The sequence below is a fragment of the Puma concolor genome, chromosome F2 (genome assembly GCF_028749965.1).
Source record: "Puma concolor isolate L17-30 chromosome F2, mPumCon1.1.hap2, whole genome shotgun sequence".
Taxonomy (NCBI): Eukaryota; Metazoa; Chordata; class Mammalia; order Carnivora; family Felidae; genus Puma; species Puma concolor.
This window is the reverse complement of record NC_141684.1, coordinates 53,343,116-53,363,461: the sequence shown is the minus strand read 5'-3', so window position 1 is coordinate 53,363,461 and position 20,346 is coordinate 53,343,116. Positions and strand designations below refer to the sequence as shown.

Genomic DNA, 20,346 nt, shown 5'->3' with positions numbered 1-20,346 from the left:
TTCTGGATTGCAGAAACCAAATCTACCTCTTTTGTCTTCCATAGTGTCATAAAATAAAGTCAGTGTTAAATGCCTGAATTAGGTAGTGACTGTGTTTAAACCAAAATGGAATTTGGGGTAATGGAAAGTATCTTTCCCACCTAGTCAGAAGAACTGGCCTCAAGAAGAAATAGGTTCAGTGCATAGCAGTCAATTTCCTCATAAAAAATGGACTGTGTTCACTCATTTGCCACTTCATATAGATTTCCTGAATATTTATCATAGGAACAATAATTGCTCTACCTTTCTCACACAATATTATGGTTATTTTCCGAATGAAATGATAATGATTATGAACGTTTTTTTCAATTATTCAAATGTATAGATATAAAATTTTGACTCCAATTAAAATGTGTATGGAGGGGTGGTTTTTACACTACCATGCAATTATCTGATGTCAGTTGGGTATCCTAAAATTCAACTCAGCTCTGAAACTATCTACCTGGAGATCTCACAGGTAGGGCTCATTCCTGCAAGACTGCTTCTTCTCTTCAGATGCCAATTGCAAGCCTAGGTTCTCACATGTGCTTCTGACCAACCAGCTATAGATCAGAGGTTCAAACAACCAGCTTCTTGGGTTCAGTTAATTTGCTAGGGTGTGCACAGTATGCAAGAGAAGCATTTGACTTACTGGACAACTGGTTTATAAGCCAGATGGAAGAGATGCATAGGGCAAGGTATAGGGAAAGGATACCGAGATTCCATGTTCTCTGAGTGTGCCACTCTCCCCAAATTACCATGTGTACGCCAACCAGGAAGCCCTTGAAATCCCCTCCTTTTGGGTTTTTAAGGAGGCTTTACTACATGGGCAGCATTGATTAAATCACTGGTCAGTGGTGATTGAACCCAACCTCCAGTCCCTCTCCCTCCCTGAGGTCTAGGGGTGGTACTGACAAGGCAATCAGCCCTCATGCTTAGGTGCTTACAGAATGTCACTTCATTAACATAAACTCAGATGTAGTTGAAAGGAGCTTGTTGTGAATATCAAGACACTTTTATTGGGGCAACTGGTGGCTTAGTTGATTGAGCATCTGACTCTTGATTTCAGCTCAGGTCATGATCCCAGGGATTGAATCCTGTGTTGGGCTCTGCACTCAGTGTGGAGCCTATTTCTGATCCTCTCTGTCTCTGTCTGTCTCTCTCTGTCTCTCTGTCTCTCTCTCTTATTCTCTCTCTCTCCCCCTCTATGTTCCCTCCCCCCATCTATGTTCTCTCTCCTTCTCTCTCTAAAATAAATAAATAAAAAGACACTTCTAGTGTTATTACCACTTAGGAAATTCCAAGGGCTTTAGGACCTATGTGTCAGAAACAGGGAAAAAGGTCAACTATATATTTCTTATATTATATATCACAAGTTGTACAGCTATGTGATTCATCACAATTGTTTTCAATGATATATAGTTCTCATGACAACAATCAAAATTAGTATTTGCTGGCTACAATCCAATTGTTTACCGTCTTTGCACATAACTTGAGATTACAAAGAAAGTCAAATTATTAAATACTATAAATAAAACAAAACTCACAATATATCAGATGTTTCAGTCATGGAACATGGACATTTATCTGTCCATTATTGATCACATGCTATTGTATTACAAAAATTTATAGTAATATGTAAGGAAAGACACTTACTGTCAAAGGACTCCTGAGTCAGACATTAATACACTTTGTGGCCTTGGGTAAGTTATTCAAGTTTCAATCACATTCTCTTGAGCTATGATAGTACCTGTCCAGTCTAATTTGCAGGATGGTTCTGAGAATCAAATGAAATTTGTGTGAAAACATATTGAAAGTCCAAAGTATTACAAGCCATAGGTGTTAGTTACTAACAAAATATATTCAGTGGAGTTATAAAATTTTCAGAGCAAAGCTGCAAACTAAATATAAACTATATTAGAAGCCCAGGAAAGTATTCCCTTGTTCCTGAATGTATAAGCTGTTGGCTTCTGGGTGATAATAAATAGAGAGTAAAGCTAACATCTACTGGAGGACACCTCTAATAATACAATTGCAGGCATGAAAAGAGGAGCCAGAGGCAAAGCACTTAGGGCCCGAGGCATTACTGTGTTGCTCTGGGAATGCATGCAGTCCACAGTGGAATATGATTTTGGCAAAGGATAAGGAGATTGCTTTGTGTGTAGATTCCTGCTGGATATGTGACATTTCTGTTCATTACTCGCCCACTTGGTAAGTTTGATTACTGCTGTGGCCAGAGAGTCTCTGAAAAAAAAAACAAAAAAAAAAAAAAAACAAAAAGAAAATAGATGAGCCAAAAACCTTTGATATATTAGAGTACAATAAATGACAGCAGGAAGTAAACCATTGTCTGAGGGCTGTGGGAGAATAAATGGTTAGCACACGCCCTGACAAGTTCTTCCACCGCATGAAGAATTTCACACTGGCATTTTCAGAAAGATAGAGTTAATTTCTTGGAGGAATAAAACACTTTCACACGATTTTCCCCAAGGGACATTTAATTAGGAAGGGTGATACAGGTCAATAATAAATAAACAATAATGATAGCTCTTAATAACAATAGCTCAGAATTCATGTATATTTTCATTTAATCATTATAGTAATCCAAATAGGTATTAAAATCCATTTTAGAGCTGGGTGGGTTTACATGCCTAGACTAGTGTCGCATAGCTAGTAGGTGGTGGATTAGAATTTGGACCTAGGTGATTCTAAATCTAGATGTCATGTTCATTGTTTCCATGCTTCATTCCCAAAGACCAGTCATTAAACCAGTGTTTCTTTATGTCAAAATTTTCACTGGTTTACTGAATATCTTTCAGAGGAATTCATGACTATGTGTTTGATAAATCTTGGACAACTAAAAGTTGGATATTCTGTCATTTTGTAGTAAATTTCCTATTTATGAAATTCAGACATCTTTATACCATACTGATTATATAAGTAAATGAACACAAAATATTAAATGCTTAAATATAAAATTGCATCTTTGAAAAATATTAGTCAGATCTAAGGGCCAAATTATTCTTTTATACAAAAATGTTTAAGTCACTTATACTTTTAAATGTACTAAAACAAAATACACCAACAGGATGTGAGGAAAGCTTATCATTAAGCTTCATTTTTAAATTATTGATGATTAAAGCATTTGCTATTACAGGACAATGCTCACTAATTGTGAAGACCAGAACCCACCTGCCACATGCAGACATCCTTTGAGGAAGCACACTTTCCCTTCTCTTTTGTTTGAGTGCACATGGCATTTCCTAGGGTTATTTCCATGAATTTTCCTTGTGTGCTTTCACTGGGGCCTTCATCCAATTCGTGGTTGAAAATATTAAAGTGGTTGCTTAGAAACGCTGAAGTTGGAAATTTATGAGTTTTCAGAAGGTTGCACTGAAGTAGGGGTAGCATATGGTGATCTGACATGTTTTGTTCCCTAGCCAAGGAGAGGGGTAGCCTTCTGTGATCTCTCTAATTATTTCATGGCACTTTAAGATGCCAAGCTGAATTTAGAAAACAGCAAGGCATCAGGGCTAAGAAAAAACAGAATGTACTTTTTTGTATTCAATATTTTTGACCAAATTTTTTGTTGTTCTTTTTTTTTTAAATTAATTGGAATAGTTTTGGAAATATTAAAGGAGACGGCTTTAACTAAAGGATAAAATAAAAGGCTCATTACTTTGGCTGAAATAGAAACAACAGAAAGGAAAACAGCAGCAACAAAATGAAGATATTTCATAAGGAAGAGTTATGGTCCTAAAAGTAAATTTTAACACTTCAAAGTCTATTTAATAACTATATAGTGGAAGATAATTCAATTTTTGTGACAACTCAAGACGATTGTGAGTATTAGGGAACAAAGTCAAGGAAGACAAATACAAATAAGAAATTAATAAACAATTAAGGAATTGGGGCCTTAGTAATGTACAGGTGTTAGTGTATGCTTTGAACTTGGCCTGGGGAAAGTATAATGAAAATTTGGGTGAATGAACTGAATAATTTCATTTTCTCATGCTTAAAATGTTCACCAAAAACCAGTTGTTTTAGGAATCATGTTAGGATCTAGGGATAAAAAGAAGAGAAATACATGGACTTTGCTGTCATAGAACTTACTGTTTTTGAGACACAGGCTTATAAGCCAATATGGTACTTCATATGAAAAGTATAATGATTCAAATATGTCATGAGGCTTTGTGAACATAGAGGGACATTTAATATTTCATGGAGAATTAGGAATATTTCAGGTGAGGCTAATTACTAAACAGTTCTAAAATATCAGAGGTTTAATAGAGTAGACTTTTTCTTGCTCATTCATTTCTATATATTTGGTGTACATGGTAGAGCCCCTTTCATTTGGTGTTTCAAAGGCCTCCATCCTATGGTTGTGGCATCTCCAAAGGGCTGCGTCCATTGCTGGATCCTGGGCATCAGACAGGCAGCTAGGGATGAGGAAGACTTGAGGTCCATTTTTTATGGGCCAGGCCAAGAAGTAAGACATGGTCTGTTGACCACAATTTAGTTATATGGCCACATTTAACCTCAAGGAAAGCTGTGAACTAGGAGTAGCGAAAAGAAGTTTGTTGACTGACTAGCCTGCTTACACACAGCGTTTGGAGATTTCATCAGGCTGGACCTTAAAGATGTGAGCCTAGTACCCAGCTGAAGATTGTGCAAAGACATCCTCAGTTATACTTTCCAGTATATTCAGTTGCCTACTTGACATTTATCCTCTGCTCAAAGACATATCAAATTCAACTTATACAAAACCAACTCCAGCATCTTCCATTCTGCTTCCTGGCCCTTGTCCTACTTCAAACCTAGTCTTCCTTCATCCTATTACACACACACACACACACACACACACACACACACACACACAAATGGAAATAATCCTTGACATCTCTAATTCCGCAAAACTAATATATCACTAAATCTTACACATACTAAGTTCAAATTTTTCTTGAATATGTTCATTTTGTTCCATTTCAGCTCTACCACTCTACTCCAGACTAACATCATCTACTGTCAGATGATAGCACAATGTTCATTTTGTTCCATTTCAGCTCTACCACTCTACTCCAGACTAACATCATCTACTGTCAGATGATAGCACAATAGGCACCTAACTCATCTCTCCTCTTGCTATCCATTTTTGCCTGTCTTCAATCTGTTATATACAGTTATCCATTAGATACAGGATCATTACCACTATGCTAGTCTGCCTTTATTGTATTGTGTCCTCACAAAGTCCTAGGCATTATTCTCTCTGTGTGTGTGTGTGTGTGTGTGTGTGTGTGTGTGCATGTGTGTGCGTGGGAGAGAGATAGAGAGATGGAGGGAGGGAGGGTGAGAGAGAGAGAGACAAAGAGACAGTGAGTGCAAGTAGGGGAGAGAGGCAGACGGGGAGAGAGAGAGACAGAGAGAGACAGAGAGAGACAGAGAGAGAGAGAGAGAGAGAGAGAGAGAGAGAATGAATCTCAAGCAGGCTCCATGCCCAGTGTGGAGAGTGATACCATGCAAGGCTCAATCTCATGACTGTGAGATCATGACCTGAGCTGAAATCAAGAGTCAGATGCTTAACCAACTGAACCACCCAGGCACCCCTAGGCATTATTCTACATACATTGTGTTGATTATCTAATTTAGTTTCCTATAGCACTATATTGTAGGGTCTATTCCTATTTCATTTTATAAAGGAAGAAACCAAGACTTAGAAGGTTTTGGTAGCTTGGCCAATTTCAAACAGCTGTCATGCAGAGTCTGATCTTCTAGGCGGTCTGCTTCCTGAGCCTGTGTTCTAAATCACTATGCTATATTTTTCTCTCAGTTTAGACATTTAAGTCACTTACTTATTGAATGAATGAATGAAGAAAAAGTGCAGATTGGCAAGTGCCACATATAATAGAGGGTCATGTTGACACATTTTATCTTGTCCATATGCTGGAAAGGACCATTAAAAGGTTTTAAGAAAGCAATGACATAGTCAGACCTAGAGATTTGAAAGATGTCTTTATTATGTGTATGGAAGATAGGAAGGAAAAAGAAAAGATTCAAATCAGAAAGTAATTTCACTAAAGTATAAAATAAATTGGCAAAGGGAATAAGGACTACATTATATCATAAAAGGTTTGAGGTTCTTTCAAGTTCTTGATGGCATACTTCTGTCTCCTTCATAGTCTTATTTCCTTCCCCAATATATCACTTAGTCCAAATGCAATATTAATTGCATCTTTCAAAAACAATTTCAGAATCAACAGACTTTATAATGGTGAAATGAGACATTATATAGAGAGTGTCCAATGCAGTTCTTCAAGAAAAGGAAATTCTTTTCTTTACTATCTTCATGTTCCATTCCCAAATGACCTGGATATGAGGTGAATATAAAATTATAACAGTCTTTAGTTTAGAAGAAGAAGCATAGCCACAAAACTATTTAAAAAATAAGGATAAGTGTCCAAGCTTGGAGAACTTTACTTTGGTGACTTTAGAGGATAGAGAAAAGTCAGCAAATGTGTTTTAATTTTTTCCTGTTTTGCTTATTCTGCTTACTTCTGGTCAGAGCTAATGCTTTCAAATGATCCCAAATGGACTTTAAAATTCGGCTAACTGCAAGCACATATGCAAGCAGGAATAGGATGGCATGCAGTTAAAACTGCATGTATTTATGTAAATGAATAAAATAAATATAACATAAAAAAAATCCCTCTATCTGGGTGTGTTTGGTGTGTGTATGTGTGTGTGTGTATACCAAAAATTAAAAGAGATTTCTTAAACAGAATATATATTGAGATATTTATTCTGATATAAATAATATGACCCAATGTATCAGTTAAATAACATGTGATAAAGTATGTTGGGCTAAATTTCTAGTTTCTACTGTAAATGCTATAAATCTATTCATGTATATAGATATACATGATAAAATAGAAAACTTAATGTATAACAAGAATATTCAATGAATATATCAGAAAATACTATCAGTAATCACAAAAATACTAAAGAAACAGGTTCTGCAAGATGTTATGTAGTTTTGCTGAGTGTGTAGGACTTGTATTTTTTGAAAATGTAGAGTCCCTCTGTGCATTATTTAACTTTCAAAGCAATGAATTGCAAGGACTAGAGTTATAGAATGAATTCTTTATAGGAGAGAATCTGGGGAGTGCCACAGAAGGAGACAATGGCAAATGAGAAGGGAAATTTCTTCTATATTCCTCTCTCTGTAAATGCATATTTTTAGTGCAGGGAGAACACTTAGCTGAATAAACAACAATTAGTCTGTTAACATGAGGTTTATCAGGGAAAAATAAATGAAAAGAAAATTTGCATGTACTGTTACAGTTCTTTCCCTGTATTGTATATTGACTTATTTTATTTATTGGATACAGACAAACTGTATCCAGCTTTATTAAAGCTACTTTTCATAAACAATCATGGTGTTTCAGGCAGGACATGGGGAGACAATCTTAACAGTATACAACTTTCAAACTGCTTTCTTAAATAGACTACCAAAATTAGAAAGCCACTATAAAACCCAATGAAGTCTTCATTTGATGCTCTGAGCAGGGAAAGTTTAGAGGGAGGGTTGACATTTCACATTTAGCATGTTGCTTAATAACTTTTCACAAGTTGACCTTGACTTTTAGGAAATGAAATGAAAATGGCAGAATTATTAATCTGAAGATCCACAAGCTAAAAAAGGAACTCTTTTTTGAGAGATACCATCTCCAGGGACACTGTAAAGTCCAGAATGCCTGACATACTGAGAACCACTGTGGAGAGGGGGTCAGGTTCCAACAGGTCTCTGGGTTTAAAGAGGTCAAGTCTATGTTGAAGCAGAGAGGGAAGAAAAGACACAAAAAATGAATTTTAGTTTTTCCACACCACAAGACATTTGTGCCAAGATGGTTAATGTCTGCTAACATCAAGGAATCCCTCTTCCTGGAAACCAAGAGGAATTTTCTGAAAACTAGCAGGGAAAGGTGTTCCCCCTATATCAATCGAGTTTCAGAGATATTCTATTGGTTACATAGACCCTTCCCTCAAAACATCAAGGGAGTGTTCTGTGTGCTAATACTATAGTTTAAAAATAATTAAAAGAAGATTCTGCATTTTTATAAAAGTTGATAAAAAATAGTATTTCAAACTGTACAGTCACCAGAAGTGCACACACTTCACTTGGCATCTCCAGCACCTTCAGCTTTCTGTGCCTGGGCTGTTTTGGCATCTCCATTTTCTGCAGGGTCATTCGCATCCTTGCCAGCATCAGCTTTCCCCTTTCCCCCTTCGGGTTCCTTGTCTCCCTTCTTTGCAGGGGCTTAGGCTCTGGCTTTGGAGGAGCAGGTTTAGCAGATAAACTTGCAGATCTGCTCTGTGGCTCATCCTTCACCTTGGCTTTATCTCCTTTAGCATTCCCTTCAGCCTTTCTCTTGGGCATGGTGGCGACAGTGGCAGGCCATAGGTGCCGGACGCAGGATGCCCTGGTGCATGGGCTTTGGTAGGTCCGGGAGTCATTCTTGCCTCTTCTTCTTCACACTGCTTGTACTGACTTTCAGTACTTATATTTTTCTTTCTAGTTTCGATGATTTATCCACCATTAATAGCTTATCAGTAAGTTGTCATAATTTAAATATTTTCATAATGATCCTAACATAAATATGATTGAGAACATATATAAATAAAATGAGTGAATCACAGTAATTTCTTATGTGAGAAAAGTAAGGGAAGATAAATTAATACCTGGATTTTTATCACTAAATAATAATAATACAGGGAGGTGGGAGTGGGTGAAATGGGTAAAAACAGTCAAAAGGTACAAATTTCTAATTATAAAATAAATAAGTCATAAGGATATAATGTGCAACATGGTGACTGTAGTTAATAGTACTGTATTGTATATTTGAAAGTTGTTAAGAGAATAGGTCTTAAAAGTTTTCATCACAAGAAAAAAAATTTTGTACTGTGTATGGTAATGGATTTTAACTACACTTGTGGTGATCATTTTGCAATATATACAAATATTGAATCATTATTTTTTGTACATGAAACTAATATAATATTATATGTCAAGTATATCTTTATTAAAAGATAATTAAATAAAAATATGATTCATAGAAATCAATATGTCAAGAACTTTACATTTTTATTAATAAAAGGCAACTCTGAAAAAGATTGAAGATTTTATTTAGAAAAGACTGTATTGGAGAAAATGGTTTTTTTCCCTGGAATATATCAGTGTTATGCTGGAGACAGATATAGATATATATATATGACATATATGATCATTCAAAAATGAATACACGTATATGTACAGCTGAGTATGTAAAAATAGGATGCAATTTTGCAAGCGATAAAAAACAATTGGATTACATATTTGATTTTATGCATCTTTATATTTAAATTTTCTTGAATTTCAAGTTAATTAGTCTTTTAAAAAATGTTTATCTAACTTGAGAGAGAGAGCATGCATGAGCAGGAAAAGGACAGAGAGAGAGAGAGAGGATCACAGACTGTGAGATCATGACCTGAGCTGAAATCGAGTCAGTGGCTTAACTGATTGAGCCACCCAGGCGCCCCTCAAGTTAATTACTCTTTATAACGGTCTATAGAATCTGGAAGAATTCATGGTAGTTTATATGCCTGAAGGATATAAGATATTAAAAACAGTTATGACGGGATTTGAAGGGCAACCCACATTTCTGCCCAGCCATGTCTCGCCACAAATGGGGTGCTACCCATATTTCTGTCTGGCCATATATTGGGGCACCCAAATTAATGGTTGCCAAACCAAATTATCAGGACACAAAGTGTGACAAGCAAGAAGGCAATAGCTACTCCTGGAAGGGAAAGGATCCCAACCAGTGTTTTTTCCTGACAATCTGAATTTGAAAAGGAAAGGACAATGTGACATTTTACCTTCCTTTGTCATCCTGGCATCAAAGATCTGGGAAAGAGGACTTTGGCAAGAATTCTTAGCCTTTGCTGGCTTCTGCCAATTTTCCCAGGATGCCGTCTACAGGCTTAGGAGACAGTTGGGTGTCCCATTAGGTCTCATCCTGGTCACCAAAACCTTTAGAGGAGGAAAAATAAGTTTCCTTTTACTTTTTATATTGAATGCCTCGCTGAAACCTCTTCTCTTTTTTTTTTTTTTTTAATTTTTTAATGTTTATTTATTTTTGAGAGAGACAGAGACAGAATGTGAGTGGGTTAGGGGTAGAGAGAGAGTGAGACATAGAAGCAGAAGCAGGCTCCAGGCTCTGAGCTGTCAGCACAGAGCCCAGTGTGGGGCTCGAACTCACAAGCTGTGAGATCATGACCTGAGCCGAAGTCGGATGCTCAACCGACTGGGCCACCCAGGCGCTCCAGAAACCTCCTTTTCTCTAGGGCACCTTGTAAATGGATAAACTTATCTACAATGGTTAAAAGTTCTGTTCTATGGCCACTGTAGTTCAGGATTATCTTTGGTAAGGTTAACCTTACTTATTCAGCCTCAAAATTTTATTCACCTGATGCCTCACACTGGATGCAGTGTGGTTTCTAAGTCAGAAACAGTCTCATCTGGACCCAATCTGACTGCGTCCAGAAAGAGAAATGCTTAAATAAAGTCTGAAAGCTCAAAATGCAAAAGCCACAGAGGTAGGATCCAGGATCTGAGAAGGACTTACTCATGACCTCCAGAGATGGTGAGAAAGCAGCAAGCTCACGGGCATAAGAGGTATCTACACAAGGTTGCTCACTGCTCCTGGGGGCCACTGGGGTGTCTCCTTTGGTTCCTGCTTCTGACCCCTGAACTGTTAAAAGATAAACTGAAGCATATTAAGAATTTTAAGAGTTCATTTGAGCAACAATCGATTCAAATTGAGCAGTTGTCCGGAGTACTTAAACCAGAAGTAGTTAGGAGTGCTCCCTGAGGAGACAATTCTTTGCTTTGCTATGGGCTCAAAGTACATAATTATTAATTCATAAAACATTCACGGAGTGACAAGGTGCCAGCATTAAGCCTGGGGTTCAGGATTTAAAGGTGAATAAGGAAGTCTTTGCCCTTACATAGCCTACAGTATGGTAGAGAGATTGTAAGACTCCAAGTGATAGTAAAGGAAAACCATAGACCAGCTATCTTGCCCTGTATCTGAGATTATATGGCGTGTGATACAGCTTCATGTTTAAAGTTTTCTTTCTCTTAGAACACAAATTGGTGAAGCCTTCTGCTATTTCTGAAGGTTAAAACAATTCTGGATTCTTGCACCAAACTCCATTTCACTCTTTGCTTAAACTATTTTAGGAGGACATCTCTTGCTCCTAAACTATCTTTTATCCCTATGAAAGCATTAATAGCCCTGCTGATGCTGGGTAACCAAGAACTCAGAAGAAAAGTAAAATAAGGTTTTAGTTATTGAGCGCTGATTCTGATGGGCCGAAAAGCTGTTATGAGACTTGAATGCACCCCACAGCATGAGTCAGCGGGTCAAGTTCCGCAAGGCTCACAATGAACCCCTTGCCTGAGTTAGTACTTACTGGACTTTTCCTCTCTGCATGTGTCCAGCAGAATGATTGGGCTGGGACTAGGACTGATTTTTGTGTGTATGTGCTTTTTTAATTGGTGAATTTACTGATCATAAAAAGTTCAAATATATGTATAAAACATTCTAAAGAAGCCCCTGTATGCAATTAGAAAATTTCTCTGTACAGATGTATATCTTATCTCTTCTAATAATTACCTTCAAAATAACTATCTGAAAGAAAAGACTTAGTAAATTAGAGTAATAGTTCCTACCACCATTCAAATAAAATGTTGAAATAAAAAGGAAATTAAGAATTGGCCTGGATACCTGTCCTTCATTATTCCAATCCATAAGCCACATCAAGGGCACAAAAGGCTCTGCACTGAACACTCTCCCACTTGTGCCCCCATTAATTACACTGTATGAACACAGAGACCTTTCAAAGAAGTGAGTGGAAAAGGCTGTCACAATTTAGTTGAAAAACTGAATAGATGATGTTTGATTTATTTCTTCCTATTAAAAGTAAATTAGGGTTAAACTGGAATAGTCATTACCATTTATACAAACCGTATTTACAAGGAAGTATCAATTTTAGAGTGGCCAGAAGGACCTTGCAGATGAAATAAGCTTAAGCCCTGGACCACACTTTGACAAAGATTCTTATATACAATTAGGCATATAAATGAACTTAGCTGCTACTTTCAATCTGACATTCCTATAAGACTTAGAAATAAATCCCATCAGCATGAACATTTTAAGAAGATCAGTTGTGAGTTTCTTTTAGTGTGTAGCAGTAGAAATACTGCTCAAACTAAGTATTTTATACTTTATTTAATTGAACCCTCCCATTTGCAAATTGTTTACAAAAAAGAATACAATGAAAAACATGAACTGATAAAAGTATCAGACACTGCTATCAGATCAGAAAAACTGTTGTTTCCTATTACTAAGCTACTAACTGGTAGTATAAGTAAATTATTTTCCTGACTAAATGAGTTTGGAGGTTTTTTCTACTTAATAGGAAGGCAATAATGAGCTAAGTGTGTGAATGTCTTGGAGTTCTCAGAAGAAAAGCGGAATGTAAATATAGTCATAATAATAATCATTAATATTTTAATACCATAATGTGTCTTGCTATAAGCTGATCCTTAGTTATTGATCTGACAAATGATATTCTCAGATGATTTGTTGAAGTCGAACATCTTGGGCATGGTGATCTTGTAGTTTTTACTACATTTAAAGCTGGGTCATAACATTTAGTTCATACCATATTCAAATGTGCAGAGAAAAATCTAGCTTATTGTGTATTTAAGCTAATTTGGATTTCTTCCTGGGAGGAAATTTAAGTAAATGCTCAATCTATTTTAACTTTTCCAATGCAATATTATAATCTGTCCCTTCATGCTGTGGTCAAGCTGTCTGCTTACCTTCTCTTCCCCTCTTATGATAGCACATAGGTACATAGGCCAGTGGACGTGGCTTAAATGACTATGACATCAGAGGGAACTGCCAATCCGGGACCCAAGTGGCATCTTTGGGTAAATGGCTATCTTCCTTGTCTACTGGTTGGTAGGGACCTGTTGGAGCCAAAGTCTCGGGAGAGGAAATTAGGGACACCTATCACTCTCTTGTTCTCCTTGTCCCTATTCTTCTTACCAACTTTCAGGCTAGAAGAAGCACAGTCTCTTCTTTATATTGTCTTCCTTCAGCTATCGAGCTGCAAGGCTTCTGCCTTATAGGTCCTAGGTGGAAGAGATAATAACTCTTGCAAAGGAGATCTAGTAACACTAGCCAGTCTTGGGCTTTCATATGTGAAAGAAGGCAAAACGGCTACCAGGATATTTGGGCAGGAAAAGTATCAATACAATAAACTAATGTGCAAGACAATTACAGTTTCACTGAGTACCTATCTGCTTCCCAGAAATTAAATATTAATATTTTCTTTCTCTTTTCATTTCTCCTGTAAGAAATTCTGTTCTCCTTATAGATAGAGGATGCCTTAGGCCAACAAAGTCAAAGTCAAATACACAGAAATGTAAAAAAGAAAGCACATTAATACTTTTCTGATTAATTTTTAATATCACACAATCTTCGCGTTTTTAAAACTTGGCTTAGTCGTGAGGTATTCTATTTTGAAAATGTCATGAAATGCATATTTGACTCAAGCTATCATGGTGTACTTTCACGCAGTATGTATTTACTCATTTCTGTGTGCAACGGGTGTCTTTGAAAAGCATATTCTTTATTGTGGAACTTAAAATAGTTGTCATATATTCTTTTTTGGTCACATCTTTCTTTCTCGCCTATTACTCCCCTTTCAGTTCCACCCTTTTGCTTGAAGTTTTAAAATCTACATTGGTCTTTGTTTTTCATACTATTTCTCACTTAGGTTGGCATTAAAGAACCTAATGAAACTTTCTCCCCCTCTATTTAAACTCCTTTCTAGCATTCCAGTTTTAATGGAGTCAAGTGAATGTACTGACATTTATTACTTACAGGGTCCTGCTCTCTGCACAATGATCTAGTTCAGGATTTTGTTTTTCACATACTCGCATATTTCTTTCTCCCTACTTCTGTCCATCAATCCATGTCATGTAATTATACCAAATCTACTTCTAGTCTCATTTTCTACAGAAAGAATCCCTGGTTAATAAGAGTCCATTGTGATCTTACTCTATTGATCCATTTCACCTTTTTGATTCATTATTTATTATGGAAGATTCAATTTTAATAATTTTGATGAACATTTTTTAACTAGTAAAATTAAGATTTATCTCCACAGTTTACACAGAGATATAATTTGCATATTTGGTGCATTCCTATTAAAAAAGCCCAATTCATGGCTTGTTCTGGTTTGACCTTTGTATCATTTCCTTTACCTTTATTCTGTACTCATCACTCTTCGTTCCAACTCAGTTGGTCTGAACAATATTAAGAACTGTTTTTTGTGATAGGAAAATACTTTATAATATAACAAATAAATCTTTCCTATCTTAATATCTTTATATGATTCTGCTCTGCAGTGCTAATTGTTTTGTCTATAGTTTCAATTCCCATTGTTCAGTTTCTCGCTTTCTTTTCTTTTTCAGTTATTTGAATATTTCCTATTCATCTCTTGTTCATAAATATTCCTAAGGTTTTTATACTTTATTAAGTATTTATTCTATTATATATCACCCAAATGTATCTCTAATACCTCTATACTTTAGCATAATGGGGTTCTATCTGACACTGGAGCTGTTGCTATATAATTTGTATTCTTCATAGTTAATTTTTTTCTTAAAAAAATTTTTTAATGCTTATTTATTTTTGAGAGAGAGAGAGACACAGATTGCTAGCAGAGGAGGAGCAGAGAGAAGGGAGACACAGAATCTGAAAGGCTCCAGACTCTGAGCTGTCAGCACAGAGCCTAATGCAGGGGCTCGAACTCACGAGCCGTGAGATCATGACCTGAGCTGAAGTCAGATGCCTAACCAACTGAGCCACCCAGGTGTCCCCATAGTTACGTTTTTATCCCTGATTTGAATAAAAACTTTGTGAATGTATGGATATCAACTATTCATTTTATACATTCATAAACATTAACAGAAATTCTCTAATGTCTTTCCGTAATACCCAAGACCATCTATTACTGTCAACAGAGTAGGCATTCTGGGAAATTAAAATTCATCACTATTATCAAGAACAAAGTACAAACAGAATTCCAGATTCATAGTTCCTAGTTTCAAAGAACTCTTCATATGCTATTGCTTCTATCTGAAGTGCCCTTCCCAATCATGCAAATGTATGATTGTTCTTAAAGACTCAGCATAGTGTCATTTCCTTTATAAAACCTCTTATCTATCTCCCTCCCCAAAACCAGCCTATCTTTCATATCCCACTTTTGATTAATGCCCAACGCTTGTCAAAGCTAGTCCCCCAATACTGTGTGTTTCACAATGTAATGTATTTTTCTGGCTACACATCTGCTCTTTGAACATCATGACTATGGACTATGAACATTGTGCCTAGGCACTGAAATGTTATTCATCTTTGTATCGTCAGTGATCAGAAAAGAGTTTATAGTCAGTCAACACTGAATAAATCTTTGGGATTCATATGAAGCTATTTTGACAAGGTGGCGTTTGGTTATTACTGTAGTCAAAGTAACCAAAGTAGTAACAAAGTAAACAAAGTAGTCAAAGGAAATCTTCAGAATGAAAATTATTGGAGATTTTGTTTCCTCGCGTGTGCAGCTTGTTCACATTTATATGTTAAACTGCATTTGTTATTTCACACATACTTTGCCCTTGGCTATATAAATCTGTTTGGAATCACAATAGAGTACCTTGATAATGGGTAAAACAGTGCTCATAACTAGACTGCCTTCTTTTGGTTGGTATTTTCTTGGTGAGAAAGTGACAGGAGCTAGGCAGTGCTATGTGGATATTTAGAACATGCTACCTGGTCACTTTGGACCTGGAATGATACTGATCAAATTTTTAAGTATACTGTAAAAACAAAGGTTCAACTTTTTTTTCTTAACTTTAGCATGAGGTATTCCTTATTGCTTATAACAAAGGATAAGCTATAAATGTTAGCTATGATATCTTGGCTTTGTTTAAAATAACAAATAATTTTTTAATAAAAAGTAAGTATGCAATGGGGCGCCTGGCTGGCTTAGTTGATTGAGCATCTGACTTCTTGATTTCGACTCAGGTAATGGTTCCTGGGTTGTGGGATCGAGCTCTGCATCAGCCTCTGTGCTGAGCATGGAGCCTGCATAAGACACTCTCTCTCTCTCTCTCTCTCTCTCCCTCCCTCTCCCTCTCCCCCTCCCTCTTCCTCTGCCCTTCTCCCCACTGTGCTCTCTCTCCCTCTCGAAAATAAATAAAAATAAATAAAAATTCTTTTAAAAAGTAAATGCGCAGTGAATCTGATAATATATAAAGTTTGGATTAGGAAGAAATTTCTAGTTCCAGCAATATGGCAAACTAGACTACCTATAGAGACCTTAACAGGAAGAAAGAATGATACATAAAACATAATATGTAATACACACAAAATGAAATAAAGTGCAATACACTAACATTTAAATGAAACTCATGGCTGACTTTACTAGGAAAAAAGGCCTTAAGGATAAAAAAGAAAAAGAAAATGCCTTGAGAAGAAAAGGTGTAAGCTGATGCTGAGCCTTGCCACTGCTTGCCATTCTGAGGGAACTAGCCAGTCTGAGTAACTAGGAGATGGAGTCTTAACACCCAAGAAGCACAGAAGAGAGTTGTAACTGAGACTCAGTTTAGTTTACCTAATAATGCCAGAACTCTCAACTAGCTACGCGTAGGGAAGTGGTGGACTAGGAAAAAATCCATCCCCTGGAAAAAGAGATGACTTGAAACATTGCCATTTTGGAGTGTTCTGTAGGTTGAATTGTCTTCCTGTGATAATTCATAAATATGGGTTTGGGATTTAAATTGATCCTACCTGTGTAATCTGGGAACATTCAGATAAGGAATTGACATAAAAGTGTTGCAAGTCCCATAATGCCCATGGGAAAAAAAACCCCAATAGTTTGTGTTTTCAACAAAGCTATTAAAGAGCCCAAAAGGTAAAGCCCCAGTGAGGATTAGTTCATTCCAAAATTATATGAAAAGACACAAAGAAACAATGCAATATGAATAAGAGTCAGTACATCGAGAGTAGCACTGTCCCCTATCTTGTCACATAATAGAAATATTGGAAAGTGACTATGAAATAATTTTAAAATGACAAAAATCATAAGAAAATAATTTATTAAAATAGAAATTGAGGAAAATACCATGACCAAAAGATAGACAACTTTGAAAAATATCAAATAGTTGTTGAGAAATTAAAAGATATTTTCTTTGAAATTGTGTGTATTGATAGATGGTTATTTGTGGTATTATACACTCAAATATATTACTCAGGAAGAGAAATATAGAGATAAAGATATTGAAAACCTAAGACACCTATCCATTTGAGAAATTCAACATGCAATTTGTAAACGTTCTTCACCTGAAGACAGAAAGTAAAATTGCCTGTTCAAAAGATAATGTCTGATAATTTCAGTATTGATGAATGACAGACATCCTCTGATATAGGACACATTGGAGGCAAGAGAAGTTGAAAGGAAGGAGAAGGTCTGAAAGATGAAGAAAAATACATTATTTATAAAAGAACAGCAGTTAGATCGGTAGCATTAAAAGAAGCCAGAATATAATATGTTCAGAATACTGGGAGGATACAATTGTAAATCTAGGTAGCTAAAGTTATCTGTTAGGATAAAGAAAAAAATGTTTATGCTATATTATATATTTAAAAGCTGCAAGATATTGGGGCGCCTGGGTGGCTCAGTCAGTTAAGTGTCTGACTTCAGCTCAAGTCATGATCTCATGGTTCATGGGTTTGAGCCCCGTGTCGGGCTCTGTGCTGACAGCTCAGAGCCTGGAGCCTGCTTCGGATTCTGTGTCTCCCTCTCTCTCTGCTCCTCCCTGCTCATGCTCTGTCTCTCTCAAAAATAAAAAAATAATCATAAAAAAAAAAAAAACTGCAAGATCTTAAAAGTTCTCATTAGGAGAAAAAAAATCTGTAACAATGGTAATGGATGTTAACTAGATTTCTCGTGGTTATTATTTTACAATATAAACAAATATTGAATCGTTATGTTGTACAACTGAAGATAATGTTATGTTAGTTATATCTCAATAAAAAAAATTTAGACACAAGCAGAGTTTTCCACTAACAAAACCCACTGAAGGATTTTTTTAAAAGTAATCTCTATACCCAACATGGGGTATGAACTCACAACCCCAAGATCAAATGTCACATGCTCTACCAACTAAGCCAGCAAGGCACCTTACCTACTGTAAGAATATTCAAAAAGAAGTGAAATGAACTCAGAGGTAAGATGTGTGAAGCAAGATGAAATGGTAGTGTTAGGGGAACCTGGGTGGCTCAGTCGTTTGAGCATCTGACTCTTTTCAGCTCAGGTCATGATCCCAGGGTTGTGAGATCAAGCTGGCCCGAGTGGGGCTGTGTGCTGAGTGTGGAGCCTGCTGAGGATTCTCTCTCTCTCTCTCTCTTGCTCTCGCTCTCTCTCTCTCCTCTGCCCCTCTACCCTGCTTGTGGGCTGTCTCTCTAAAATAAATGATTTAAAAAATTGTAGTGTTGGCATAAAATAGACCAATGAGACCAATAAAATAGAGAAACAGATTGAACTTATATAGTCTATTGATTTATGACAAAAGTGACATTGCAGAGATATAGAGAAGGTACTAAGTCAATTGGATATCCATATGGAAAAATTATATCCTGACATCTACTTCACCCCATATATAAACTTCAATTTCAGAATTAATCTAATATGTAAAAGGTAAAACAATAAGATTTTTGAAAGAAAACATAGTAGAATATCTTCATGACCTTGGAGTTGACAAAGATTTATTAAACAGAACATAAAGAGAAGTGTGAAACACTGGATTCCATTAAAGTTAAAAATTCTTGTTCAATTAGAGACACCATTAAGAGAGTAAAAAGACAAGGTACATAGTAGAGGAATACATATATTTGGAAATACATTTGCAATACATATATCTGGAAAAGGATTAGATTCAGGATATATAAAGAACTTCTATAAGTTAATCACAAAAGATAGAAAAGCTAATAGAAAAATTGACAAAAGGGTGCTCCAAAGGGGATTTCTAAATGTTCAAAAAAGCATATGAAAGTGCTTATTTTACTAGTTGTAAGTTCATGGAAAGCTACAACCACAGCGAGCTACCACTGCATGCGTATTACATTGGTTAAAATGAAAAAGATATACAAGTGTTGGAAATAATGTGAAGCAACTAGAACTCTTACACTATTGATAGGAAAATAAATTAGTACAACCACTTTGGAAAATTGGTTGTAGCTATAAAGTTGAATATGTATATACCTTAGGACCCAGTGATTTTGAATAGGCCTCAGTTTACTTACTTCTAAAATAAAGACAGTAATATCTATTTCACAAGGTTATTTTAAGTATGAAATTAAAGTGATTATATTTTAAAAACAGAAAACCCATGGTGTTACTTTATTTTACTATTCATCACAGTGTAATTATAGAATTTTGCATACTGTGAGTGCTTAAAAGTTGATTGAATCAAATAATTTGTAAATACTTAAAACATTTTCTTATTTTATTAAACCTTGCAGGAGACAAAACAAAATTTTGCTTCAGTAAAAAACAAAGTGGGGGTGCCTGGGTGGCTCAGTCTGTTGAGCATACAACTCTTTATTTCAGCTCAGGTCATGATCCCAGGGTTGTGGGATGGAGCCTTGTGTTGGGCTCTGTGCTGAGTATGGAGCTTGCTTAGGATTTTTTCTCTCTCTCCCTCTGCTCTTCGCCCCCACTCGTGCTGTCTCTCTCTCAAAACAAAACAAAACAACAACAAAACAAAGTGAAAGTCAGCAACAGTGCAAGTCTCTGAAGGACTACTTACCAGTGTCATGTTTAGGTGCCTGGATTTCAAACTTGGTTCAAATTCCAGTTTTGTAACTCACGAGGAGTATGATTTATGTCAAGTCACTTATTAACTCTGAGTCTCTATTTTTTTTCTCCTTTCTAAAATAGAGATAGTGTGTCTAGCATATTATAAGCATTCAACAAATACTAGTTTTATACTGTTTGTAGAGGTAGAGATGAGTGTCATAAAATGTTTTACATTTTCAGGTTCATTAAATGAAGAAAAGTGTCAGTCAGTAAATAAACAAACAATAAACCCAGAAATATCTTGTCGTATTGAGTATAGATTCCCAGGCATCATAAAAAAATATACTATACTCAACT

The 20,346-nt window shown here is 36.1% G+C and overlaps 1 protein-coding gene and 2 long non-coding RNA genes across 4 annotated transcripts in view; 1 reads left to right on the top strand and 2 right to left on the bottom strand.

Moving 5' to 3' along the window:
- The window catches only part of LOC147572015 (uncharacterized), a 546,875-nt gene that overhangs the window by 279,078 nt on the left and 247,451 nt on the right, over window positions 1–20,346 (top strand). The gene's annotated exons all lie outside the window — the stretch shown is intronic.
- The window catches only part of LOC147572016 (uncharacterized), a 463,768-nt gene that overhangs the window by 408,192 nt on the left and 35,230 nt on the right, over window positions 1–20,346 (bottom strand). The window lies entirely within an intron of this gene.
- On the bottom strand, window positions 7,783–8,484 carry LOC112859557 (non-histone chromosomal protein HMG-17-like). Its single transcript, XM_086694938.1, is given in 2 exon segments — window positions 7,783–8,329; window positions 8,332–8,484. Coding segments are annotated over 2 exon segments (261 nt in total). The 5' UTR covers window positions 8,453–8,484; the 3' UTR covers window positions 7,783–8,189.